Source organism: Lampris incognitus, chromosome 5, assembly GCF_029633865.1.
Source record: "Lampris incognitus isolate fLamInc1 chromosome 5, fLamInc1.hap2, whole genome shotgun sequence".
In the NCBI taxonomy this organism is placed as follows: Eukaryota; Metazoa; Chordata; class Actinopteri; order Lampriformes; family Lampridae; genus Lampris; species Lampris incognitus.
Genome location: NC_079215.1, coordinates 17,266,688 through 17,289,702, shown reverse-complemented (window position 1 = coordinate 17,289,702; position 23,015 = coordinate 17,266,688). Strand labels below are relative to the sequence as shown.

General features: G+C 41.2%; 1 protein-coding gene across 1 annotated transcript in view; it reads right to left on the bottom strand.

The window, feature by feature from the left end:
- Window positions 1-23,015, bottom strand: part of ero1b (endoplasmic reticulum oxidoreductase 1 beta) — a 44,109-nt gene that overhangs the window by 5,970 nt on the left and 15,124 nt on the right. The window contains exons 5-15 of the mRNA XM_056279950.1: window positions 20,821-20,903; window positions 20,392-20,465; window positions 18,893-19,013; window positions 15,146-15,192; window positions 14,867-14,878; window positions 14,739-14,765; window positions 12,336-12,428; window positions 7,875-8,121; window positions 6,644-6,713; window positions 2,446-2,532; window positions 1,619-1,752 (exon numbers count right to left, since the gene is read on the bottom strand). Of these exons, the coding sequence (XP_056135925.1) occupies window positions 1,619-1,752; window positions 2,446-2,532; window positions 6,644-6,713; window positions 7,875-8,121; window positions 12,336-12,428; window positions 14,739-14,765; window positions 14,867-14,878; window positions 15,146-15,192; window positions 18,893-19,013; window positions 20,392-20,465; window positions 20,821-20,903 (995 nt within the window). The remainder of the gene's footprint in view (window positions 1-1,618; window positions 1,753-2,445; window positions 2,533-6,643; window positions 6,714-7,874; window positions 8,122-12,335; window positions 12,429-14,738; window positions 14,766-14,866; window positions 14,879-15,145; window positions 15,193-18,892; window positions 19,014-20,391; window positions 20,466-20,820; window positions 20,904-23,015) is intronic.

The window sequence follows — 23,015 nt, the reverse complement described above, 5'->3', positions numbered from 1 at the left end:
GTCTAGAAAAGCACTTAAAAAATCTAATAATTATTATTATTATTATGAATGTCATAATATCGGCTATACTAAATTGTCCCTAGGTGTGAATGTGTCAGCCCTGTGATGGACTGGCGGCCTGTCCAGGGTATCTCCCCGTCTGCCGTCCAATGACTGCTGGGATAGGCTCCAGCTTCCCGCAACCCCAACTGGGATAAGCGGCTTGGATAATGGATGGATTGATTATGAATACCAGGACCCAGGATTTCCCAGCAGAAAATTGCCAAGAGCATCACATAGCCTCCGCTGGCTTGCCTTGCCATAGTGCATCCTGGTGCCATCACTTCCCCAAGTAAACGACGCACACGCACCCGACTGTCCACATGATGTAAACGAAAACATGATTCCTCAGACCAGGCCACCTTCTTCCACTGTTCCATGGTCCAGTTCTGATGCTCACATGCCCATTGTAGGTGCTTTCGGCAGTGGACAAGGATAATCATGGGCACTCAGACCGGTCTGCAGCTACACAGCCCCATACCCAGAAAGCTGCGATGCACTGTGTGTCCTAACACCCGTCTATCATAGCCAGCCTTAATTTTATCAGCAATCTGAGCTACAGTAGCTCTTCTGTGGGATCAGACCAGACAAGCTAGCCTTTGGTCCCCACACGCATCAATGAACCTTGGTCACCCATGACCCTGTTGCCGGTTCACTGGTTTTCCTTGGACCACTTTTGGTAGGTACTGACCATTGCATACTTGGTACACACCCCATAAGACCTGCTGTTTTTGAGATGCTCTGACCCAGTCGTCTAGCCATCACGATTTGGCCCTTGTCAGAGTTGCTCAGATCCTTACGTTTATCCATTTTCCTGCTTCCAACACATCAGCTTTAAGAACTGTTAACTTGCTACCTAATATATCCCACCCCTTGATAGGTGCCATAGTAACAAGATAATCAATGTTATTCACTTACCTGTTAGTGGTTTTAATGTTTTGGCTGATCAGTGTAGACCAAAATTACTTTGCGATTGGAACAGACCTCAGTCACAGCCACAAACCCCATGACATATAACCAGAGCACCACATTTCCACAAGCACTGGCCTGCAAGTTGTAAACACCACTACCGCTAGCAGGTTAGTCCTTGTAGTCTGTATATGATTCTTGCCATCTTTCTAAATGTCGTTGATAAAACAAATTCTATAGCAGTATTGATACAAATCTCTCCTAGCACAGCTGTTGTCGTTTAAAAAAAAAGGCACTATTAATTGTTGTCATTATCTAAGCCGCTTCCTATAATTGACTGGTTGGTCTAGCTTCCAGCCACCATATACAATCAATTCTCAATGGACGCTTTCCAAACTAATTTCTCACACAAGATTTAGCCTGGCTTTGTGAGACTATTCCAAGTAGTAAACACACATAATAAAATGATGTGAGCAAACAGCCAAGTCAGCCAACTAACTCTATAGTTACCTCTAGATTGCACAGCAACCAATTATACTTTTAACAAAACACAGCTGCAAGCGATTAATGGGATTCACCAACACATTGGAAGCAGTTTATCTGAATAACAAGATAGTTAAGGTAAAAACTACTGATGGCACTTAAGTCCCCCAGACGGTTAGGAACCTACCTGCCAAAGCCATTCAGTAAGGCCACTATCTCCTGTCGGGTCAGCTGGAAGCCTTTAGACGGGCTATGTTCGGGAAGGTTCTTGATTTCCTTCTCAGAGAACAGGATCTTCAGAGCTGTGCCCAGGCCCTGTGTCTGTGGGACAGATGAAGGTCAACATTCATTAACTTTTAAACATTCGCTTTGTACACCCCCGTAACCCAAACCAGGGTTACACGAGGACTGGAAAACATACAAAAACACCAAAGAAGAGCTGTGATCACATCCTCTTTTTGTGGCACTAGTGATTGCAGTAAAAAGACGTGTTTCCATGTTTTTTTCGTCTTCCTACAGCTCCAAAATAATAAAAAGTGATTGGTGTTGGAAAAAAATTCCAAATCCAGTCAGATTTAGGATGCAGACTGAACACAACTAATGAACCAACCTTGGCAGGTGAGTGTGATTTGAGTATTGAGGGATAGGTGAAATCAGCAGTTGTTCATCTGTGACAAAAAAAAGAACAGCTGTGCCTGATCAACCTCTGGCTATACTTGGGTGTGTTTGAGCTGGGAGAGAGGTCTTGGATAAACTTGAAACTCGGCACCATACTGCGAGACTACTGTTGAAATGTTTGCTAACCCAAAAAGTAGAACAGCCTTGAAAGAGAAGCTTTGGATACATGAAGTGCTGAGGCTGTTGTTTAAAATTTTGAGTTATTTAATTAATTCAAGCATGGTGCACCAGAAAGCTTGTCATCTGTCTATCCCTCTAATACAGTACTTAAATCATGTCACACAAAAATACTGTATCTACACTTAAAAATAACAGATAAACAGTTGAAAAGTGCACCTGTAGTTTCCCCCAGACTCGACATTTACTGCAGCCTACGCAGTCCATGATGCGTGAGATGTTTTTAAAATGAAGGCGGAACTCCTCCTGAACAAGAATGAGAGGAAAAGTGAGCATGATTGAGGCTTCCCTAGTGATGTGAACATTGATATTTTGAAACATAGGCCTACTGGAACAGTCAAACAATGATCAGGAATAACATTAAAACAAAAAGGAGAAATGGAAAGTCATTAGCTGTAGCCGCATTTATCTAAAGGTAATGTAGATTCCCAAATATGTAGATACTATTAGAACCCCACTACAATGTAGCGGTTTGGTTATCCACCCGTCTAACTCTCCCTCCTCTTCATCCTGCCAGCTAACCGCCTTCCCCCTGCCCCTAAACCCCCCCCCCACTCCAACTCCCTCCCCCCAAATGCTCAGAATCATCTGAAATGCCTAGAAAAGTGGTTTTTAGCCATTTTTAGAAAATGCATATTTTGCATAATTATTATAATTATTTTAATTTTCTGCTATTTTTCTGGTCCTCTCTGGAACAATACCTACCACCTCCAAAAAAAATTAGGATCATAAGTGCATTTTTGCAAAATGCATATATTTTGCATAATGCCAAAACATTTCTAAGTCCCAGAAATTTTTTTTTATATACAGTGCTGCTTGAAAGTATGTGAACCCCTTGAGCAGTTCAGATTTTTCTGTTGTTTTACCATGATTTTCTTATTCTATCATCACCAGTTTTTATGTATGAAATGTCAGATATATGTTTATCAGTTGCATGTACTTGTTTAGTGGGACTTGTTTAAGTAGCCCAAAAACTACATGAAACATGGAATCAGTGTATGTGCAAAAGTAAGTGAACCCCCAGCTGCATTGGTTAAGTCAAGCAGGTAACAGACTCGGGTGAAACACATTTGGGTGCTTAATTAATCATTTAAGCAGACCAATGAAATGAGACATCCTTGGGAAAGGGTTTGGCCTGCACTAATTAAAAGAGAGAGGAAACCAACCAAACCACTGTGGTCCCATACAAATCAACAATGCCGAGAGCAAAGGAGATATCTGGGGACATGAAGAAGAGGGTAGTGATAGCCCATCAGTCTGGGGAGGGATATAAGACCATCTCCAAAAGATTCCAGCTCCATCCATCCACTGTAAGACAAATAATTTACAAATGGAGGGCCTTCAACATGACAGCAACTCTGCCTAGAAGTGGACCCCCATCAAAACTATCACCCAGAAGCACCAGAAAAATAATAAATCGGGTAAAGGCCAACCCACACATCACCTCTAGAGAGTTGCAGACCTCTCTGGTAGCATCTGGGATAAATGTGCATGCATCTACAATCAGACGAAAATTGAATAGCCATGACATTCATGGGAGGGTTGCTAGAAGGAAGCCTCTGCTCTCAAAAAAGAACAAAGCTGCCCGTTTCAACTTTGCCAGAGAGCACTTGGACAAACCAGAGACCTTCTGGAAGTCCATTCTCTGGACAGACGAGTCCAAAATAGAATTATTTGGTCACAATCAAAACCAACATGTTTGGAGAAAAGCCAACAATGCATATGAAGAAAAGAACCTCCTCCCAACAGTGAAGCATGGTGGTGGAAATGTGAAGGTCTGGGGCTGCTTTTCTGCTTCTGGACCTGGACAACTCCATATTATCCAAGGAACCATGGATTCTCCAGCATATCAACAAATTCTTGAACAGAATCTCCTGCCATCAGTCAGGGAGTTGAAGCTGGGACGAAAATGGATTATGCAACAAGACAATGACCCAAAGCATTCCAGCAAAACTACAAAGGAATGGCTTCAGAGAAAGAGGATTCGTACTCTGGATAGGCCCAGTCAAAGTCCGGATCTTAATCCAATTGAAATGTTGTGGCGAGACCTGAAGAAGTTGGTACATACCAGATGTCCCTCCAACCTCTCTCAACTGGCTGAGTTCTGCGAGGAAGAGTGGGCAAAAATCCCCATAAGCAGATACGAGAGACTGGTTAGTGGTTACAGAAGACGGTTGGTTGAAGTAATGGCCTCAAAAGGAGGAGCCACAAGCTACTAATACAAGGGTTCACATACTTTTGCACATGTTAAATTTTCAGTTTTTGTGAAATAAACCACCTTTGTTGAATTAAATAATGAAAATATATCTCTTTTTGTGTGTGTGTCCATTATTTGGAAGGTGTGCTTTACAAATTGGGATTTGGATGTATGTGTAATAAGCTTATTTTAATGTTTTTTACAAAAACAGTGACGATGTCTGGAGGGTTCACAAACTTTCAAGCAGCACTGTAGGTGAAAAAATCAAAGATGCTCAGAATCACCTGAAATGCCGAGAAAAGTGGTTTTTAGCCATTTTTAGAAAAGTGCATATTTTGCATATTTATGCATAGTTATGCATAATTTTAATTTTCTGGGATTTTTCCCTTACTCTCTGAGACAATACCTACCACCTCCAAAAAGAATTACGATCATAAGTGCTTTAGTTTTCGGTCCCGCTATCTACACTAACTAACACACACACACACACACACACACACACACACACACACACACACACACACACACACACACACACACACACACACACACACACACACACACACACACTAACACCACACACAAACACATTCCGAAAATATATGAGTGATTGGCTACCAGTTTCCTGTGATGTGATATAATGTATTCCATTCCATTTCCATTTATTTATGAGAGTGCAGGCAGGGTGGAGTGGGTGGAGAAGTATCAGGAGTGATTTATGACAAGAGTTAAAGGGAAGGTTTACAAGATGGTTGTGAGACCAGCTATATGTTATATGGTTTGGAGACAGTGGCACTGATGAAAAGACTGGAGGCAGAGCTGGAGGTGGCAGAAATTAAGATGCTAAGATTTTCATTGGGAGTGACAAAGAAGGACAGAGTTAGGAACGATTATATTAGAGGGACAGCTCAGGTCGGACGGTTTGGAGACAAAGCAAGAGAGGCAAGATTGGGATGGTTTGGACATGTGTGGAGGAGAGATGCTGGGTATATTGGGAGAAGGATGCTGAATATGGAGCTGCCAGGGAAGAGGAAAAGAGGAAGGCCAAAGAGGAGGTTTATGGATATGGTGAGGGAGGACATGCAGGTGGCTGGTGTGACAGAAGAAGATGCAGAGGACAGGAAGAGATGGAAACAGATGATCCGCTGCGGCGACCCCCAAAAGGAGCAGCCAAAAGTAGAAGTAGTAGTAGTAGTAGTAGTATGGCAAGAGTACTATTTGCAATAGTGTTATTTGCAGAGCTGGCATCATAGTATCCACTGTTGGGAAGATTACTTTGAAATGTAACAGGTTACAGATTCCTAGTTACCCTGTTAAAAATGCAATTAGTAATGTAACTATTTTTATTATGTCATCAAAGTAATGTAACTTATTACATTTGATTACTTTTTGATTACCTTTCTAACAAATGTTTCAAACTTGGCAATAAAGCTGAAAGGTCCTAAAAACATAAATTTAAACCAGGCAGTGTAAACCTCACAACAGTACTCAACACTGATTACTGTCAAACTTTTATTAAAAGTTCTTCAATATAACTTGAATTAAGATGGGAATGTTTCAATTTTAAAGCACAACCACCAAAACAAATGAGCTTTTTACCAAAAAGAATATATTCAGATGTTAAACCCTTTGTAATCACCAACATTTTGATTAGCAACTGTAATTTAATTACGTTTTTTTCTCAGTAACTGTACAAATTAAAATTACATTTATTCTGTAATTTAATTACATCACGCTATTACATGTAACTAGTTACTCCCCAACACTGATAGTATCAAATCGCGGACAATTTGTTTCACCCAAAAACTCGGTTGAGCCAGTTGTATATGCAGAACTTTGAAAAAAGGGTTGTGGGACACTGGGTCAGTCTGCTTTCCAGCTACAGAGAGCAGATAGTGAGAAGAGTCAAAGCCTGGACAAACATTAACTTGATAAAAAATTGGCCTGTTATTTCTGTATGGTTTGCCTGGCTGCTCATACAGAAACAACAACAAAGACCTGAAGCCCTTTTTATCTCCAACCATTAAATAAATAAATCCAATAAACAAAAAAATGAAAGAGCCTCTTTCCTGTAGGACACCATGTATGAAAACTGACCCATTCATTTCCTATTCTAGCATAGTCCAGCTGGTACCTTACTGCCCGGCCTGTGGGTTTTACCTTCAGTATTTTGGCCTCCATCTTGTGTCCGGCAAACATGGACTTCTCATCAAAGTGCATCGGGAAGGCCCTGGGGGACAAATGAAGCCATTTGCTGAATTCTATCTAATGAAGTTACATGAGTCACAGTCAATTGTTACGCAGATCTAAACCGAGACGTGCTGGCTGTGTTTCAGTAGGGCTCTACCTGGACTGCACAGGCTTAGATCCACACTAATGTTGCATATTGGTGTCGGTTATCTACCCTGTCTCTCTTCTCTGGTGTCATAAATATTAATAAATGAATAAATAAATAGGATGGGGTGATTCTTTTTTTTTTCCCCCTTTTTTTCTCCCCAGTTGTACTTGGCCAATTACCCCACTCTTCCGAGCTGTCCCGGTCACTGCTCCACCTGCTCTGCCGATCCGGGGAGGGCTGCAGACTACCACATGCCTCCTCTGATACATGTGGAGTCGCCAGCCACTTCTTTTCACCTGACAGTGAGGAGTTTCGCCAGGGGGACGTAGCACATGGGAAGATCACACTATTCCCCCCAGTCACCCCCCCAAACCGGTGCCCCAACTGGCCAGAGGAGGCGCTAGTGCAGTGACCAGGACACATACCCACACCCAGCTTCCCACCCAGACATGGCCAATTGTGTCTGCAGGGACACCCGACCAAGCCGGAGGTTACAAGGGGATTCGAACCGGCGATCCCCATGTTAGTAAGCAATGGAATAGACCGCCACGCCACTCAGATGCCCCAGGATGGGGTGATATTTTTGGAAGATTCTGGTTGGTGAGACAAGGATGAAAAACACTCCATCTGACTGTCTCCTTTCTGGGTTCTTACTCCTTTTCTAACTTTTTTTTTAAAAACAATACCATAACTTAATTTCTTGACAGGATTTGAAAAGCTTGGTTTGTGAAAAACATGACGAATACCTGTAGTGACTCTTGACTATAGGTCTATCACTGCTAAGAAGGGCATATTACCGTATAGCTGAACATTATTTTATGCTGCAACTGTTATCACAACATGGCTGTTAACTGAACCACATCATTCAAAGGCTGAACATTAGTCTACACTACACAATATGACTGACAACTAGACCATATCATTTTATAATTGAACTTTATTTCACAGCAAACATATTTTTTTCAAGACTTTTCCAGGTCTTTTGTATAATTCCAAAACTTTTCCAACAATCTAATTCATGTTTTTCCAGATCTGCATTGGTGCTCTACTTACTTGGTCTCGTTGAAGATCTGGAGCAGCAGGTCCTTGGTGGCACTGTCTTCCTGGGCGTTTCCTGTGTACAGGTTGATGAAGGCGCGCTCAAAGTAGGGCGCCACCTTGGAGAGGGCCCTCAGCTCGATCAGGTAAAGGATGTAGAGGTTCTTTAGGCGTCGTGTCCCCTCACCCTTGGTCTCCGCCGGATCAAAACGTTGCCGAAATTCCTGCACGTTGGGTCCCCACACAGGCTTTCCCCAACCCTCTGGGAGGTCAAGGTACAACAATGCTGTCTTACCACAACACGATTTTTTTTACATGACACTGTCATCTAAGAAATCGAGTTAAAAAAAACAAAATGTTTCTATACACCCTATTCATCGCTGTTGTGCACTGCCTGTTGACACCTATGTCCTATTGGACTTGAACCTAGTTTTTTGCCACTTACTTGCATTGTTGCCTCCCGACTAGATCCTTGCTTGTGTTGTATTAACTCTCAGATGTACGTCACTTTGAATAAAAGCGGCTGCTAAATGAAATTGTAAATATATATATACGTATATATATCCAGTGAGTCAAGTAAATTCGGTAACACTTTAGTATGGGGAACATAAGAAACTTAATTACTAGTGAATTAGTAATGATCAAGATGTCACTTTAGTATGGGGAACATATTCTAAGTAACAAAAACTTAATTTACAGTAATTTAACACTATTAACACTTGTAGTTTTGTGTTTTGTTATGTAAGAACAGACCATATTCATTAAGTGTTAGTAAGGGAGAATAACTCTTCTTGTGGTACTACCACCTTATAAAGTCCATACTAAGCAAAGCATATTGAGATGGTACTACTAATAAGCAATAATTCTGAGGTTATAGAGGGAAAACTCATAGTTAATGGCTTACTGGTTGTATAATAAGGCCATGCAGAATAAGGCATTAATGAGTACGTAATAATGACCAATGAAGAGCCAATATGTTGCTAACTTGCATGCTAATAAGCACCTAATTAATGGTGACTACATTCCCCATACTAAAGAGTTACTTTATGAGACAGTACAAGCCTGTTTCATGTCATACATAATCATCAGCTGTCAATTATTATTTTGCTCCTTATTTGTTGAGCACTTTCCCTACCATTCAGTGTTTCTTTTAACAAAGTGTATGTATGTATATATACAGGGGTGCACATAATTTTTTTGGTCTGCTTCTCAAAGGAGCACCTGAGGTTCTTGCTTGGTGCTCACCTTTTTTTAAATGCATTTTTCCATGACCCATCCACCTCACAAAATGAACAAAATATGAGGGATACGTGGATAACATTACATGTACTTTAATTTCAATTGAAAATGAATAAAAGCAGTAGGTTACAACAAAATGTCTGTTCTTTAAAGTGCCATACATGTGACTTTCAAATGAAATGACTGCTCTTCAAGCACTGAAAATTAAATATACAAATGACTGCTTTTTCAAACACCGAAAACCAAATCAAACTCACAACAGATACTGCTATTTAAAGCACTGAAAGTCCTGTTATCCTACAGGACATCATCGTCATCTTCATCACTCCCCTCCAGACTGTCTTCCTCTATTTCAAAAACACCAGATGTACTAGGCCTGCTCCTTTCTCGCTGCTTCAGCCTACGATTAGCTGTTTGCATCCACAAGTCTACTGCTGGCTTTGGGTCAAAGGTTTCTGTTGTGAACTTAGATAAGTGGATGTGCATTAGAGATGAGAGGCGATAGTCTGACAGGCAGGATCTGTACTTTTTTTTAATTATATTCAGGTGTGAAATCCCCTCTCACATGCAGCACTGCTCAAGGGCAGTGTAAGAGACAGCAGAAGGACTTTCTGAATGTTGGAGTAACTGCCTGGGTTGCTGGTGTTCACTACATTGACTAGGTCATGCACAGAGGAGGCTGCCAAACGTTTTCCAGCTTGCTTTAAACGCATCCACTCTCTTAAAGTTGAATCTTTGTCAACATGCATGCTGGCGTCATATTTCTCAAGGATGTTACTAAGTGTTGTGATGCCAAAACCGTGGAGGTCTTTCATTTCATTAGGCCAAGTTGTAGGATCAAAAATCAAAAAGTCATCGCATGACTTGAGGGATTCATATCTGCTTTCAAATTCATGAATTAAAGCTCTCAACACATCAATCTTATCCCTGTCAGCTTCAGCATGTGCCACAGTCTCCTCCCTGTACTTGCCCTCACTGCCCATCAGTAGCGTCAACTGTCCAATAGCAACCATGAGCTCATCTTTGCATTCACCAATAGTCAGATTGTCTTTCTGGAACCTGAGGGAGGTGAACTGTAAAATGTTCCCAACATCAAGCATGTTGGCTAGGAAACAACGAAAACGCTCTGTGCAGATATGTTTTAGGCTACTGTCATCACTTGTTGCCACTTGGATCTGAATGGCTGGTAACATTCTCCATATTTTAAACAGAGTCTCTTGTCTCCATGCAGACCATCTGATGTTGTGGAACTTACCTAGTTTGACTAAATCAATGGCTTTCTCCTCACATATCTTTTGTAGTTGTGCAATTCGTTTTGCACCCCCTTTCTTTAAGTAAAAACTTAGCAAAGTGATGATAGATTTATTAAATGACTCACAGTATGGGACCGCACGATCAGCTGATTTAGCGCAGTTCTCCAACGTGTGGGCGGTGCACAGAATATGCACAAGGGAATCCCCGATATCCACCATCTGACGTAATTTGGGAATGACCCCGTTGTAAACTCCAACGTGACAGCTGCTCCATCACTGCATACCGACACCAACTTTGTCTTCCACTCCGCTAAACCACAATCATTGAACAGTTGCACAAGTCCATCCACTATGTCCTGTGCTGTTCGGTTGGCCCCCAGATTAATTAATCCAAGGAAGTCTGAGCTGTATTCTCCATTGCGGGACACAGAAACAATGTACACAATTTCCTGCTCCGTTTTTGTTATATCTTTGGATCCATCGAAAAGCACACCCCAAAATTCAGCTGCTTTCAGTTTTTCACTTAACTCTGAACTTATTGTCTGAGCGATGCTCTCCGTGATGTGGGATCCCCCTTCTCGTGAATGATAAGCAGTCCCGACGTTAACTCCTAACCTCTTGAGAAGCGGAATATCCTCCTCGTATGAACGCATAGGACGTGCATGTTTCGCTTTGTGAAAGGCCAACAAGAGCATGTTTGTCAGTGCCTGATGTTGTTCTTCCGTCAGTCTGTCTTGCCACCTGTCGAGCGGGCCGCTGGGTCTCTGGTCCTGGCTGCGCCTGTTAGCAATAGCTTCCGCTACTTTCTGGTGTTCTCTGCTGTTTGCATGCTTATCATAAGCTGGATGGCTGAAGTTTTTCGTCCCCATATAAAAGTGGCAGTTTCTATCTGCTAATGTGGGATTTTCCCGACATAGTTTACACCACATCTCAGTGCGGGCGTCACCTGTTTGAAGCCAGCCGATGTCCTGCAGCCATTTCTCTGAAAACTTACGCTTTGACTTTGGTTCTGGTTCAGTATGGCGTTTCTTTGGTGGAGGTGTAGGAAGACCAAAGAAATTACTCAATGTCGCTTGCTTCTTTGACATTTTGGAGAAATTAGTGGCTCATACTATAGCATTGGCTAAAAGCAGTGGCTCATACTCTGCACTGCAAAATGTTTGGTACGCAAATGCGCTGTAAAACACTTGAATCTGGTGCTCGTTGAATATTTTAAGTGCGCATGCGCACCTGCGCACCACTTATGTGCACCTCTGTATATATATATATATGTGTGTGTGTGTATGTGTGTGTATATACATACATATATATACACACACACATATATACACACACATACACACACACACACACACACATATATATGTATACACACAATATATATACACCACCATCATATACTATATCATACTATCTCACTCAAAACTTAGTTTCCCTTACCAAATGACTACTGTAAATTAATTATCTGTGCAGCCTACTTGTTTTCTGCCTTGTCAGCTGTCTGTAGCCATGTATGAAAGAAATGCATGAATCACTACTTACTCATTAGTGTTAAAACTCCTTGGAACCCTCGCCGATCTGCTTAATTGATAGATTATGTGTGTGTGTGTGTGTGTGTTTGTGATTCTGCTGGTGAACATTACAACTATGGGCCAGAATTGAAGCAACCATGAGTCAGACAGAAGGCACACGTGACACACCAGCTGGACATCCGCCTTCAGTAACAACAAAACACAGGTGGGCTATGAAAACGTGAAAAGCCAAATAAAGGAAACTTAAGATACTGGGGTAAATTCATCTGCAGCAGTGAACACATTCTGCACTCCCGCTGTGCACCATGAGTAATATCCAACCTTGCAGTAACAGTGAAATGATGGCAGAGTGTGAGGCCTGACACTGGTGATGAGCCACGAGCACAGACATATTCCATACATACTTAATAGTTAATAAATATTACAACTACTGTGTGTTTCCAATCTCCTACCGTCTAGTAGATACTCAGCACACAGGTGGATGTTTATGCTGCTGTGGAGGCCAGAGATGAGCCTATAGAACACCCTCTTCTCTAGACACAGACCTGAGGGAGGCAATAGAGAAAAACAGACAGAGATAGAGAAAGAGAGCGAAAGATGGAGGAAAGTCAGAGAAAGGCATAAAGATCAATAGACAGAAACAGGAAGTGAAACAGATACCATAAATAAACTATGAAAAAAGAACTGTTGAGGAAACTTTTAACAGTACAACCATAACCATCTGCTGCTACCCACTGGGAGCTGTCCAGTAAACCACAAAAACCTTTAAGTTGGTAAAAAGAAGGCCCTTAAGGGCTAGGGGTTTAAAGATCCATCGATCTAGATCAATGTATCAATTCAGTGATCAACGATCCAATATCATCAATGCAAAGTTTAAAAAAACGATCCACATCATCATCTTTAAGATATGCCTAGGATGTGGAAATTTTAAAGCTCAATATTTCTAAACCACTGTGAACACAGATGGAGCCTTGTAAATCCAAGGTGATGAAGCATAGATGTGCACGGCTTATGTTCATAACTGACAGGTCGTGAAGGGCCCTTTATGTTAACTGATAAAAATATTTGCACTAAAACATGAGAAATGTGGCACTTTAAAATGAACAACAGCAGGTCCATTTTTAATCTTTTTATTAAAAAGAACAGATTGTTTTTCATCTAAATTCCTGGAAGAGCTCAGTAATAAAATTGCCAAATTATATTTTAGTTGGTTTGTGTGAGTTGATATAAATGTAACCGATTGTGTTAAATGGGCATATGATATCGCAGGCTCCTGAACTGAATCGAAATCATATCGCGGAAGACTTTTTTGATATCCAAATCGTATCGTCGTCTGATGAATCAAATAATGTCATATCGTGATAAAAGCTGTGACTTACATCCCTGTTAAGGGCATTACATTATTAATGAGGGAGGATGAAGTACAAACGGACTCTTCCCCCAACAAGATTTTCTCATCTGGACATTTCAACCAACAACCCCCCCGTCTTTGCTGGGACCACTTACATTAATTCTGCCACCGCTCTACCAACAACAACACACACCCCACCCAGAGAGACACTAACAAGAGTGTTTTATTTAAATCAACGACATGTTAAAATCCCAGAGAAAGTGGTAGGAGCTTTACTGTGAACTACAACCGCAATCGATTTCCTTCTTCAGAAAAGCTGTGTTTGAGGAACCTCAAGGAAAGTTCTGGTGGCGAGTGGAAGGATTATAGTTGAAGGAAAGTCGTTATATGCACATCACGTAGGTGCAAGGCTAGCCGAAAATCATCAATGAAACAAAGGGGGATAACGCCTGCACACTTTAAGCCACAAAAGTTTAATAGGACAACGTTTGGATGCCACATGGACCTTCGTCGGCTTTACTGTGAACCCCAACTGCAATCAGCTTCACTTTTCAGAAAAGCTGTGTTTGAGGAACCTAAGGAAAGTTCTGGTGGCAAGTGGGAGGATCATAAACAGAAGAATGGCTTTTGTCTGTTCATTGCACCCTACACCTCCCTCTTGACCATTCTGAGCTGCTTTGTCTGTCACTGCAACAAAAAAGAAGAAGAAAGAAAACACTTGAAAAGGAGAAAGTAGAGATAAGGGAGGTGCTGTTCACAGTCTCTGCCAACTGAAACCAGAAACTGACGTCAAGGAGGATGAAAGAAAACGCCGAGAAGAGGAGATGTTTTCACTAGAGCCGCTTTGGCAAAAATAGCTGCTGAAACTCTTGCATCTCTCATGGGACACGGGGCTGTTTCACAACATTTAAACTGTGCTTCAGCAGGAAGTACAGGCAGCATGGGGGCAACGCTGTGAAAGCAACTGGGTAGCAGACAGTGAATAGTGCTGTTATTCCAAAAGCTAAAGCCAAATAAAGGAAAACGACAGAAAAACAGTAAATAACATGAAAAACATACTTTGGGTCATCATGGGTAGGGGTTTTACTGAGTCGCATATGTTGTTAGAAAAAGACCAGTGGTCAACTCAACACAAAAATCAAAACTTCTATTCAAAAAGTAAAATTGTTAATATTGTTAAACTGCAGTGTTTGGCGACTACATTACGTGGGTTGATCACTAATGAACAACAGCGTAAAAGAGTTTTGAGTCACTGTCTGGTCACGTGATTTTATTTGCTGGGATCAAATTAAAACACAAACGTGGGTTAAATTCAATTTTGAGCAAAGGTGTTTCCAAAGTGAACATCACTCCACTGTAAAAGTAGAAGTTTTGCAATGCACAATACTGCCAACATCCCCTCCTGGTGGCAAAAAGCGGTAATACCAGTTATCGACAGTAAAGTATGTCAAACTGGTACCTCTGTGACAAGTCTAATCATGTAAAATTTAAGAGAAACAGTTACCTTCCAGCCAGTTGTAGAAACCCTCTCCTGTAGATTAAGAAATAAATAAAAATAGATATTGAATCAGTTCTTTTCAGCGCTGCATCTAAAAATACATATTCATCTGAAAGCTTTTGGTTTGCACTCACCATCATCATCTCCTGACGGAAGAAAGGGGAGAGACGGAGACCGAGGCTGTTATATGTGTTTAAGTAAGCACATGCTTTTAATGCAACATGAACACTTACACGCGCACAAACACACACACGCATAAAATCCAAAGTACAAAGACAAAAGTACAAAACAGCAAGTAGGACGGCTGCAGGAAACAAGTTTCAGTTTGTCATTATTTTGTGGCATGTCCAACATAACTGTCTAAACAGTCCAACATCAGTCAGGCAGAAGATGAAGGGAGTAGGGTTGCTTACCTCGACTTGGAGCCAGAGGGTTGAGAGGCCGGTACACAGACCTGGGCCTGTCGTGGAAAACAGTACTTCATTACCCCACGTAGAAACCCCATTCAAACAAATGACCAGTATAATGTAACCTGGTATATAACTACACGATCTTTTGAATGTGGGGTAAACTCAGTGTACCAATCCATTTTAACGGGACATAATACATTCAGCAGGGTCCTGTGTGTATGTTTGCTTTTCCAAGCCTTAAATTTCCCACCTGGCTTTGCAGATTGTGAAGGACGTTCAGTATATTTCCTTCTAGGCCTGAGTACTGCGATTGCGTACTTGCATGAACCTGAATTGTTGGTTTGCGTGTGTGTGTAAATATGTGTCTATCTGTGTGTGTATATAAGTGTTTGTGTAGATAAGCCTGTGTGTATAAGTGTTTGTGCAGTAATGTTTTTCTCTTAATATACATCACCCTCTGTATTCGACCATATAATTTTACTAGGTTCTGATGCTGTTTTGTGTTTTTATGTAGTCCTTTGTTTGATTGTTCATTTGCTGATGTGGTTTTGCTCTTCTTGTGTCCTTTGTGTCATTTCGTATGATATTAATTCCCATTTCTCCTGTTTAACTGTAAGGTGATTTGGGGTGTCCAGAAGTGTGTGTTTGTGTGTCTATGTATAATTGTCTACAAGTTTATCTGTGTATGTGTGTAAATAAGTATCTACGTGTGTGTGTGTGTGTGTGTGTATATATACAGTGCATCCGGAAAGTATTCACAACCCTTCACTTCCCCCACATTTTGTTATGTTACAGCCTTATTCCAAAATGGATTAAATTCCTTTTTTTCTCATCAATCTACATACAATACCCCATAATGACAAAGGGAAAAGGGTTTTGTAGAAATTTTTGCAAATTTATTAAAAATAAAAAACTGAAATATTGCATGTACATAAGTATTCACAACCTTTACTCAGTACTTGGTTGAGGCACCCTTGGCAGCGATTACAGCCTCAACTCTTCTTGGGTATGAAGCTACAAGCTTGGCACACTTATATGTGGGGTATTTCTCCCATTCTTCTCTGCAGATCCTCTTGAGCTCTGTAAGGTTAGATGGGGAGCGTCGCTGCACAGCTATTTTCAGGTCTTTCCAGAGATGTTTAATGGGGTTCAAGTCTGGGCTCTAGCTGGGCCACTCAAGGATTTTCAGACTTGTCCTGAAGCCACTCCTTCATTGTTTTGGCTGTGTGCTTAGGGTTGTTGTCGTGTTGAAAGGTAAACCTTCGCCCCAGTCTGAGGTCCTGAGCGCTCTGGAGCAGGTTTTCATCAAGGATCTCTCTGTACTTTGCCCCATTCATCTTTCCCTCGATCCTGACTAGTCTCCCAGTTCCTGCCACTGAAGAACATCCCCACAGCATGATGCTGCCACCACCATGCTTCACTGTAGGGATGGTATTAGCAAGGTGATGAGAGGTGCCTGGTTTCCTCCAGACGTGACGTTTGGCATTCAGGCCAAAGATTTCAATCTTTGTTTCATCAGACCAGAGAATCTTGTTTCTCATGGTCTGAGAGTCCTTTAGGTGCTTTCTGGCAAACTCCAAGCGGGCTGCCATATGCCTTTTACTGAGCAGAGGCTTCCGTCTGGCCGCTCTACCATAAAGGCCTGATTGGTGGAGTGCTGCAGAGATGGTTGTCCTTCTGGAAAGTTCTCCCATCTCCACAGAGGAACGCTGGAGTTCTGTCAGAGTGACCATCGGGTTCTTGGTCACCCCCCTGACCAAGGCCCTTCTCCCCCGATTGCTCAGTTTGGCTGGGCGGCCAGCTCTAAGAAGAGTCCTGGTGGATCCAAACTTCTTCCATTTACGAATGATGGAGACCACTGTGCTCTTCGGGACCTTCAAAGCTGTAGAAATGTTTTTGTACCCTTCCCCATATCTGTGCCTCGATACAATCCTGTCTCGGAGGTCCGCAGACAATTCCTTTGACTTCATGGCTTGGTTTCTGCTCTGACATGCACTGTCAACAGTGGGACATTATATAGACAGGTGTGTGCCTTTCCAAATCATGTCCAATCCATTGAATTTACTACGGGTGGACTCCAATCAAGATGTAGAAACATCTCAAGGATGATCAGTGGAAACAGGATGAACCTGAGCTCAATTTTGAGTGTCATAGCAAAGGGTGTGAATACTTATGTACGTGCAATATTTCAGTTTTTTACTTTTAATAAATTTGCAAAAATTTCTACAAAACGTTTTTCACTTTGTCATTATGGGGTATTGTGTGTAGATTGATGAGAAAAAAAAGAAATTTAATCCATTTTGGAATAAGGCTGTAACATAACAAAATGTGGGGAAAGTGAAGGGGTGTGAATACTTTCCAGATGCACTGTATACACTACCGTTCAAAAGTTTGGGATCACCCAAACAATTTTGTGTTTTCTATGAAAAGTCACACTTATTCACCACCATATGTTGTGAAATGAATAGAAAATAGAGTCAAGACATTGACAAGGTTAGAAATAATGATTTGTATTTGAAATAAGATTTTTTTTACATCAAACTTTGCTTTCGTCAAAGAATCCTCCATTTGCAGCAATTACAGCATTGCAGACCTTTGGCATTCTAGCTGTTAATTTGTTGAGGTAATCTGGAGAAATTGCACCCCACGCTTCCAGAAGCAGCTCCCACAAGTTGGATTGGTTGGATGGGCACTTCTTTGAGCAGATTGAGTTTCTGGAGCATCACATTTGTGGGGTCAATTAAACGCTCAAAATGGCCAGAAAAAGAGAACTTTCATCTGAAACTCGACAGTCTATTCTTGTTCTTAGAAATGAAGGCTATTCCATGCGAGAAATTGCTAAGAAATTGAAGATTTCCTACACCGGTGTGTACTACTCCCTTCAGAGGACAGCACAAACAGGCTCTAACCAGAGTAGAAAAAGAAGTGGGAGGCCGCGTTGCACAACTGAGCAAGAAGATAAGTACATTAGAGTCTCTAGTTTGAGAAACAGACGCCTCACAGGTCCCCAACTGGCATCTTCATTAAATAGTACCTGTTAGAGCCTGTTTGTGCTGTCCTCTGAAGGGAGTAGTACACACCGGTGTAGGAAATCTTCAATTCTCGCATGGAATAGCCTTCATTTCTAAGAACAAGAATAGACTGTCGAGTTTCAGATGAAAGTTCTCTTTTTCTGGCCATTTTGAGCGTTTAATTGACCCCACAAATGTGATGCTCCAGAAACTCAATCTGCTCAAAGAAGTGCCCATCCAACCAATCCAACTTGTGGGAGCTGCTTCTGGAAGCGTGGGGTGCAATTTCTCCAGATTACCTCAACAAATTAACAGCTAGAATGCCAAAGGTCTGCAATGCTGTAATTGCTGCAAATGGAGGATTCTTTGACGAAAGCAAAGTTTGATGTAAAAAAAATCTTATTTCAAATACAAATCATTATTTCTAACCTTGTCAATGTCTTGACTCTATTTTCTATTCATTTCACAACATATGGTGGTGAATAAGTGTGACTTTTCATGGAAAACACGAAATTGTTTGGGTGATCCCAAACTTTTGAACGGTAGTGTATATACATGTGTATATATATATATACACACACACACACACACACACGAGTCTATCTGTATGTGTAATATATAATAAATGTATGTGTACACATAACATATATATAATGTAAGTCTAATGTATGTGCGTACATACGTGTGTGTGTGTGTGTGTGTGTGTGTGTGTGTGTGTGTGTGTGTGTGTTCGTCTCACTTAAAACAGTTCTCCTCGTAGATGCTATTCCAGACCCTCCATGCTGACGGGCCCTTGTAGCCCGTGTAGCGCTCCGGGTTCAGCAGCAAGTCTACATACTCCGCATCTGGGGACGTCTCATCTGGTACACAAACACAAAAAGGGAAACTGGATTGTAATGACAATAATAAAAGTAACTTCATAAATTTAGCACTTTATACAGACCAATGTTACAAAATGTTTCGCAAAACATAAAACCACCGATAAGAAAACAACATCAACAAAAGAACAGATCAAATAGAAAATCGGGGTTAAGAATAAGGGAAAGGATAAGAAGAAGTATGTAAAACATAAAAGTTACTTTTACATAAAAGTCTAAAAAAAATTTATAAAAAGATTTCCTAAAAGGATTTTTCTCTGAACTCATCAGAGAGGGAGGTGTATTTCAAGGTCTAAGGGCCCAAACAGCAAAGGCCTCAAGCAGCAGAATGCAACCGTATGACCTCCCCTATAAGGACTGAATAGTTACCTCATGTCCACAAACGGAAAAATAAATACGTTATAAAAACATAGTTAGAAAGATACAATTATGTTATAAACTGCAAGATATTTGTCTCTGAAAGTCAGTTTTTAAGCATAAATGCCTGATCATGGACAATTTCATTAAAGTCACCATCAAAACTTTTTAAGCCCTCAGAGAAATCCCCTGGGTCACTGGACGCCATGTCAGCTCAACATGACAAGTAAGACTTGAAGCACTGTGATGGCGGGTCATTACATCAACCAGTTTTTTTTGTTGTTTATTTATTTTACACAATTTTCCTGTTCTAAAGGACTTATTAGTCCAGTTCATACTGGCTGCCTTCCCCATCACTTTCCACCGTCTGTGGAGGTTGATTTCGGCTGACCTGTTGTCTCTTCTGTATTGAAAAGTGACACCGGTGGACTTTCTCAGCATTGAGTCTATGTGACAACATGCAACGCTCTTCCAGCACACTGCATGGTGCCTCCTAGTGGCTTTACAAGAGTCATACAAAAACACTCACAACTTTCTCATAAATGGTCAAGCATGCCTGAAATGTTTCTTACAGGCTCTCGATATAACAAGCTACCAGGCTATGCATGGATATAAGCTAAATTTAATATCCCTTTAATGATAAACATGAATGATGTAACATAAGGAAGTGATAGTGGCAGGTCTCTATTAATCATTTGTTATCCACATTTATCGTAACACAGCACACAGCAGATAGAAACTTAAGACATCACAGAGAACTCAAATACAGAACAGAAACAAAACCATAATGATATACACGGATACACACACCCAATTAAATCCACAAAACTTTGCATAAGCAACAACATAGGACGATTAATATGGTCAGTTCTCAGACGGCAGCTGAAGTTTCTTCAGCGCCACTACAGAAGAAGGGACACGAGCGATCAAATCACGAACATTTTGGACAGGAAGCGGGAATGCTACAGGTTAACAGATGACTGCAGTATAAAGGAAAACTCACCGTCCAGCTCACAGAAGTTGTCCTGGGCATCATCATGGCGAGCCCAGTCGACAAATGCCTTTCGACTCTGGTTACTGGAAGATAAGATTAAACTCTATTCATCAACATGTTGACACCGAGTCATCCCAGATGCAGAGAACAGATGATTAGAATAAATCGTACATATTTATGATTAAATTCAGAGCTTGGTAATTATGTCCCAGGGTTCTCTTTTGCTGGAAAACAATTATTATAGTGGCTGACCACTGTCAGCTGCATGTGGGTTACAGATTCCTCAAATGTTTGCATGTTTCACTTTTTTTTTTACATTTGCAGTCCATAGCCAGTGTAAGTCCAACATCTTGCAAATCTACGTCACATGTTTTTCTGCATCTTTGGTGAGATTAGTGTTCGACTTCAGCTGCCAACCACTGTGGGGTGTGTGCTCACCTCAGGGTGCTGTTGATGGCGCCCAGTTCTTGTGCCTGTTCACAGTCGGTTACCTCGGAAATAGCGTTAGCTGCCTGGGAATACTTAAAGGGATGGACAGAGAGAGAGAGAGAGAGAGAGAGAGAGAGAGAGAGAGAGAGAGAGAGAGAGAGAGAGAGAGAGAGAGAGAGAGAGAGAGAGAGAGAGAGAGAGGGAGAGTTGTAATAGCAGGAGCAGGTACAGTACTAGCAGTGGTTACACACTAGTCTAGTTATATCGCTAGATGCTCTCCCCACCTCGGTCTGAGACGCTGAGTCCATTACTGTGCTCAAATCCAGGCTGAGGACTCACCGTCTCACCCAGGCTTCCTTTCAAACAAACACTCTCTAACACTGTTGCAACGATTTTTTTCCAGCACTGCTGGCGGTTTTCCCTTATTCACACACAGCCTGTATCCATGAGATTTATGAGTAGTGTTTGTTCAAACAGCGCCTTCTGTCTTGTGACACTGCGTTCCAGTACGATGCCGTTTATTTTATCGTAGACTACAGCATCTCATAACGCTGATGTTATTTTGTTTATGCACTATTTTGGCACCCTTGATTTTCCATATAACTGTACCACACAGCTGACTACTGAGCTCATCCTCTGCATGGACTGAAATCAGCTCTCTTATTTCTAGGCTGGTCCGTTTTCCAGACCTTTTTAAACATGCCCCTACTTTTTCTGGTTTGTAAATAGCTCTCCTGTTTCGAACAAAAGCCTGCCATCACTAAGTAACGGATATATTCCTCGTGACTGGTTCACTTGCTCCCACGAAAGCGTCTTAATACAGAATTCTGATGGCTTTTGTTCAATATATTGCTGTTTGATAATAACAGAGGTCAAATTCAGTCTCCCTCTGGGGACTAATAAAGCTTATCAAATGTTATCATGTTTTATTCTAAAAATGGCAAGGGAAAAGAGTGATACTAGTATACTTAAATAAGTGTACTGTACCAGTCACTATGGCAGGTAACCGGCATTATTCCAAAAAACTAGTTGGCTCTTATTACAAATAATGTACTACAATGGATGCTAAACTTTGACTTCCTGGTACCATTTTACTTGACATACCCAGGGACCATTTGGAGCCAATGGACCAAAAAACTCAGATTTGCAACACTGTGATTCCAGGGACATACTAAGAAATACACAGTTAACAGGATGTGTGAGAAGATATGCAACAACTATTACAAAAGCTGAGAGACGATTTCTTCCATCTTCCCTGTCAAACTGGCCACTTCAACATTTTTTCCTTCTTTCTCTTCTTTTTTTTAAACTGTTTTTATTATTTTCATGTAAATGAGAAGACAAAAAAACGATAGATGACAAAGATTTAGTGTATAATAACAACCCCCCACTTCCACTACCCTGACAGCAATGACCGAGTTGCATACAATCACCACCGGGGGGGGGGGGTACCTAAAGCTAAAAAAAAAAGGGGGGGGTGGTGACATCTCTGGATGTTGGTATGAAGTAGATCTAGGTTGATGAGCATTTGGATTTTTCCAATAGCCACTTGGCCAGCTTTACCAGCACACGGGGTGAGCAGGCATCCTGTTTTAAGTTCTACTTCACAGCATTTCGACCTTTTGTCCCATGTCCCACATATTGGGACAATGTCACACATGTTGATGCAAAACAACAAAAGTACACATTTCTCCACTTAAACGTTAAACAGTCCATTTTGATCGTTATCAAATAATAATCTCTGGCATTTTATTGCTTCGGCGTCTCTGCTCTCTTATATTGCAGTTTGATTAGTTGCAAATCAACTGGCTTTTCAGTCAAAAAACACCTACAAGGCACATGGTCAAAGGCTGCGCTCGTGTTTTATCATTGGTATTGCCGATTGTGATTTATTTTCAAATCTGTTAATCAAGCATATTACATATTCTTGTGTGCCGATAGTGGGCAAGAGCATAACTGCAGGTGGGATATAAATGTGTCTAATTAAGCCCAATACTCATTATATCAAAGTTGAACACCGTTTTCCATGGTAACTTGTAAAGAGTGGACATTATAAATCGATGCTGTAAAATCTCCCTGTTTGTCCTGCATTTGGACTGTTTGCATCTCTATGTACACAGGATCTGCTGTCTTCTCCTTGGAGCCATTTTATTGTTGTTTGCCTATTTCTGGGAAGCCTGTCATGAATAATGGGGGGGGGGTAC